The sequence below is a fragment of the Chroicocephalus ridibundus genome, chromosome Z, assembly GCF_963924245.1.
Source record: "Chroicocephalus ridibundus chromosome Z, bChrRid1.1, whole genome shotgun sequence".
Lineage (NCBI taxonomy): Eukaryota > Metazoa > Chordata > Aves > Charadriiformes > Laridae > Chroicocephalus > Chroicocephalus ridibundus.
The window spans coordinates 35676261-35681820 of NC_086316.1; the positions used below are offsets into that span (position 1 = coordinate 35676261).

Genomic DNA, 5560 nt, shown 5'->3' on the forward strand with positions numbered 1-5560 from the left:
CAAGTTTTTACATGAATAGAAATCACAACTCACAGCCTTTACCTGTCCACTTTCCACACTCCATATTTCTTTCTCTAACACCTTTGGCGTTAAAATTGTACTCCAGAGAAGTACACAAATACTCCAGTTTTACTTAAGGCATCTGCCTAAAGGCTTCCAAGTATCTTCATCATAAGAAGTGGCTAGCTGGGACTTCTCAATTTTAACAGAAATAAGAATTGCTTTATATTTACACTGGCAGACACATCTGTAACCCAAAGTTCAGGAAAATCCATTGTCTTGGAGATTCAATGACAGCATTGTATGAACAACTGTATGCAGCAACATAGAGAAACTACTGAAGGACAAAGTCTGCCCAAAAAAATCAGGAATCTAAAACATATACGTACTACATCATGCTGCCTGTGTGCCAAGACAAAATGCCTTGAGCATCTTACAAGGCCCTACAGATACAGTTCAATATTTTTATTTCAAGCCCTCAATTCCATCAAAATCATGGCATAGAAGTAAATATCAGTGTGCTATGGAACTATCACAGCTGCCATTAAGACTATTGCTTTAGCCTTTGTCATCAGAAAGATGGGACCTTATAAAGCAGCCATTGACAGACGGTTCCAATAGGAGATGTAGGTTTCCAACACATTGCAGCGTACTGACACAGCCCTTGCACAGCATGTTTGGAATTTCACATACAACGCTTTTTTAAGAAGTTTTAACAGAAGCCTACACTGGCTTCATGAATACTTGCACACCACATTCAAAAAACTTACTAGTCTTCTTCCCAAAAGACATGAAGACTGATAAGCAGTTGCACCTTCAGGTTTCAAATGACTCAGCAAATCACTGTCTGCAGAAGGTTGTTAACAGCAGACTGCAATACACTACATACTTAAAACTCTGGAGAAGACCATTTTAACTTGCACAATGGTTTCCATCAGTAAGGCACACCAGACAGAGGCGATTCCCACATGCTAAATCTTTATTGTGCGAATGTTGTTCAGAGCATTTATTACCCTTTATAGAGACACATTCAAAAAAAAAAAACCAACATTAACAGTGGCTACATTGATGGGGAACACGTTAAATCTATTTGGTGGTAGTTTGTATGCATGCAGTTAACTCTTGTGGTGGAAAAATCTTAGCCAGGAGGCCAGCCCAACTGACGACCACCCAGAACGTGGAGGTGTACATGATAGACAGACTGCCCACCCTCAGGCCCTTCATTCACAACCATCCGGAATCCATTGGTCAGGCCCAGGTTAGCAGCACACTTCTTGCCAACAATCATTAAATGACCAAGAAGCTGGAGAAGAGAAAAAAAAAAAGAGAACAACAAAACCAAACAAACAGAAAACACACAAAAAGGGGAGAGGGCAGGAAGGGAAGGAACAAGAGCAGAAAACCATTCAGACAAGCTAGTAAGCTAATTCTTAGAATTCGGCCACTGCTCTTCAAATTGTTGTCTGCCTGCAACTGAGACTTTCCAAGAAAAGCTATAAAGACTGAATATGCATAATATAGGGGGAGGGGGAAAAGAGCTAAAGATTTTTTTTTCAATCTAGACAGTAGCTGACTACAGAAGTGTCACAGAGGCTAAATTTATCTTATGTTTAAAGACCCCGTTACTTCTTCAGGCAATATACATAATTCTGTGGAAAAGAAACTTTATTTTATCATGTAAAAGTTTACAAAATCTTTGAACTTGGTGTTTATAGTGACAAATGAAATACTTAGCATCTCTCAGTTAACTTTGACCTGCCAAAAACCCCAAGCCCATATTAGAATAAGTACTACTGCCTGTAAATCATAAAAACAGACATCAAGACTGTACTCCAAAATAATAATGCATTTTGCACTGTAAATACATACCTAGAGACACATTTTGCTTTATATCACTACTTTTACTGGAAAATCTCAACTCCATTCCCATTCTAAGTTAAAGGAAAAGGATTATAGTATCGAAAAACTACTTTGCCACTTTGAAACGTCAAAAGGAAAGGGGGAGAGTCTAGTAAATTATGCAGTAATTAGAGGTACAGTTTAGTGTACAGAAAGCTTCTTGAGTACTTACAGATTCATCAGAATCTTCTGCTTCAGATAACCTGACAATTGGCTTCTTAGGAATTACTAGGAAATGCGTTGGAGCTTGGGGTGAAATATCGTGGAACGCAAGGCACTGGAGGAAGAACACAGTTAAAACATAATTCGCTTCAGAGAAAGGCAACTGGTTAGGTAAATCAATATGCCTCACTAAATATATACTTAAGCAGATTATCAGATACTGCAAACATAAGCAGAGATGTTGATTTTTCTAGAGTGATACATTATTCAAGGTTCTCTAATTTCTAAACACAAAATACCTACTTACCAAGACCTGTTGGTATGAAAAAAAAAATAAATTATTCTGTGTTAAGCATTATTTAAAAGTTATAGTCTTATCTGCAAGTTAATATGCAATTAGGGTCATTATTTATTATTTACACATATGCCTAACAACTAACAGAGCTCATGGCATGCATACCTATAAAAAGTAGACTTACGCTTATTTATTAACACCCTGTTGAATAAAACAAATAGCAAATAGTTGCTAATCATTTTCCAGTTATGTCTGAATATTGCCTTCATCAAAGATAATATGGCATTTCAAAGAACCTGAAATTATGTGACTGAGGTCATCTTATATTTCTGTTCTCAACAGCACCAAGTATTTCAGAAAAAGATTATTTCAAAATAATATACTAAGACCGCCTCTATTTCAGACATTCTCAAATTGAGGGAAAGGTATCACTTTTGAAACATGAACAACCGCCTGTAGTAAGTAGCTGACTCCCAGATAATTTTATGGAAGTATCAAAATTACTATCAGTCAGAAACTGCATACAGCACCTAATTACATCAAATAAATCTCAAATTGGGAATTTCCAATAGGTAAGAGAAATAGAAGAGAAAGCAAGGGCAGAGACAAGAAAGCTATGCCACTTTGTGCAAATGGCCAACCACAGAACCAGGACTTGCTACTGCAATGACCACAATGTGCGGATGCCGACAATGAGCATGCGCTCTGCCACTGCTAACCAGGGGGCATCCCTGACTCACTCATCACATTTAATTGCAAAACATCTCACAGTTACCAGTTGAGTTATGCCACAGAGTTCACACATATAAACATATACCTTACGTTCTTCAAAATATGTATTTCCTAGATACTTTCAGTTATTTGTGAATCAATAAAGGGAATTTTCTATGTGACAACACTGGCTTTTAATGCTACCGAGAGAAACTGCGGCCTTTGCCAAGAGTAAAGCTGGTGAAAAGTTCAAACTTTACTTACATTAATAATGCCTTATCTTGTATACCTCCAATCTGTCCTATTGTAAGCTATCTTTAAGAAGATAATGCCGAGTTTTAAATCTCTGATGAACTGCTTGTTTCTCCCAAACAGAGAAGGGTGGTAAGCAAAGAATGGATGAATAAAAAAAAATGGCCAAACTGAGTCAAATAATTTAACAAACAGAAGACCAGTAGCAAATAATTTTCTAAGGGAGAGAGAGCAGAAACAGTATCAAACAAAAGCACAATCACAGGAAGCCCATGAATGCACAGTAAACCAACCTTAATTTCAGCAAGTTTAGATTCAATTAAAACAACAATGATAAGGCCTAATTCCACAGAACCTTTGTACTTTTTAATATCTCCCTTCCTCTGCATGTCAAGTAATGATTAAAAGCCTTCCTTACATTTCTCCTTGTAATATTTCAAGCATCTCTAAGACCTCCACAGAGTCAACAAAACACATAAAGATCATCCCCTTTACTGAACTAAACTCTAAGAGCAGTTCTACATTTCTGCATACTTCAAGGTAAAAATTAATTGAGACACTGCAGGTAATTGCTCTTCCAGAAAATATTCTGCACTAATGGCAGTCAGAGTAGGTTACATGCTCTCAAGTCCTCACCAAAGTTAATGTCTTGGTTCTCAATCATGCACCGTGCTCAGGTTACGCTGATGTAGCCATTACAGCCGAGGAAAAACCTCAGGCAGCTTTGAGCCGGGGAAAGAAAGAATGCACACCTTCACATAGACACAGAACAGTAACATAAGCATGGTTTTCAGAAAGCAGTGAAAATTTCCAGTATTCTTGAGAGCAGGTGTCAGCTGCAACCTTTGCCTATCAATAAAACATTGTACCAAGCTATCCATAATTTTTAAGCACAAAATCAGGCAAAATACATCTTTAGTGAGCCTGTATTCTACACTGCACATAATCCCTTATTTTAAAAGCAAAACCCTCTGTTAATGTTCAGTATTTAAATAAAAAAAAAGGCGTTTACTGGATACTAGTCTAGTTTACATCTTAAGAGACAACAGCTGCATTTTTTCATAAACTATTTCACTTAGCTCCTAGCACACTGTGGTGCACCACCATCATTGAACGCTACCACTCCCAACTCACTGATTTAATGGATTTTTACAGCCTACAGGATAACCAGTTCCCGCTTTTTGCGAACAGCGGAACAAGCTGCAATTCTCTATAATTCTCTACTCTCAGAATCCTTCTCAGAGGTTCATAACGAAAGCCTGGCAGGTACAGCTGTATAATCTCTGTAATGCTATTGAAAGGTACATCAAGACCTGCATTCCTGACGTGCAAAAGACAGCTAGTTTCGGTGTACTGTTTAGATGCATACGTCCGGAATCCACAAGGGTGGTTAATCTAAGGTTTCACGACAACCCTCCTACACCAGGTGTGCGAAGCTCCGTCCCTTGGCAGTGAAGCCAGCACGGCCTGCAATACCGTTAAGGCTGCGACACGGCGAATGCCAGCGGCCGCCACCGGGTGCGTTATGGCCAGAGGCCCTTCGTCCGCACGCAGACCGGTGACACAGCGGGGCTGAGGCTAAGGCCGAGCAACACTTGCAGCCCTGCACCCGCCGGGCCGAGCCGGCCGCGCACTGAACGTGTCCGACGCTTTAGGTCGCTGCAGGAGGGCACGGAGAGGCCCCGTCCTTCCCGCCCGCCTCGCCACGCTCCCGAGCGCCTCAGCGGTACCCCCCGACCCGGCGGCTGCGAGAGCAGGTGCGACCGCGCACCGCCCGCACCTGGTCGTCCTCATAGATGATATTGGCGGGGATCTCCTTGCGGATGATCTTCCCGAAGATGGTGTCGCCGCCGGGGCGGGCGGCCTGCGCCTTACTAATCTCGTCCGCCATGGCGGCCGTCCCCGCTCGGCACCCGCCGCCCCTCTCCCCGTGCTTCCTCCGGAGGCCACGCCCCCCACGGCGTTCATTGGGTGGACAAGTCACGGCTAACCGTTCCCACCTCGCGATTGGTGGTTTCGCCTGTCTTTTTCGCTTGTCCCCGCCCGCTCGGCTATCCCGCCCTCGCTGAGCCGGTGGTGATGGGGCCCAGGGAGGCGCGGAGGGATCCGAGTTGGGAGGGGTAGGGGTAGTGGTGTACGGAGGCCGCGGAGGAATCAACGCTGCGAGCTGTGGTGAGACCATGTGGGTGGCTGTGGAGCAGCGGTTGCACCCAGAAATATTGTTTATTGCCGCATCAAATC

The 5560-nt window shown here is 42.1% G+C and overlaps 1 protein-coding gene across 1 annotated transcript; it reads right to left on the minus strand.

The window, feature by feature from the left end:
• Positions 1–961: 961 nt before the first annotated feature.
• LOC134508402 (adenosine 5'-monophosphoramidase HINT1) lies at positions 962–5269 on the minus strand. The gene is made up of 3 exons (XM_063319990.1): positions 5100–5269; positions 2072–2176; positions 962–1303 (listed from the first exon to the last, which is right to left on the minus strand). The coding sequence occupies exons 1-3, from the start codon at positions 5208–5210 to the stop codon at positions 1139–1141; spliced, it is 381 nt and encodes a 126-aa protein (XP_063176060.1). The 5' UTR covers positions 5211–5269; the 3' UTR covers positions 962–1138.
• Positions 5270–5560: the final 291 nt, after the last annotated feature.

What these genes read in the sequence shown, in the direction of transcription:
- LOC134508402 (XM_063319990.1), bottom strand. Translation starts at nt 5,210, where the DNA reads ATGGCGGACGAGATTAGTAAGGCGCAGGCCGCCCGCCCCGGCGGCGAC. An exon ending in TCATCTATGAGGACGACCAG is followed by an intron (nt 2,177 to 5,099) that starts GTGCGGGCGGTG and finishes TTCTTCCTCCAG; the next exon opens with TGCCTTGCGTTCCACGATAT. An exon ending in CAGAAGATTCTGATGAATCT is followed by an intron (nt 1,304 to 2,071) that starts GTAAGTACTCAA and finishes TCTCTTCTCCAG; the next exon opens with CTTCTTGGTCATTTAATGAT.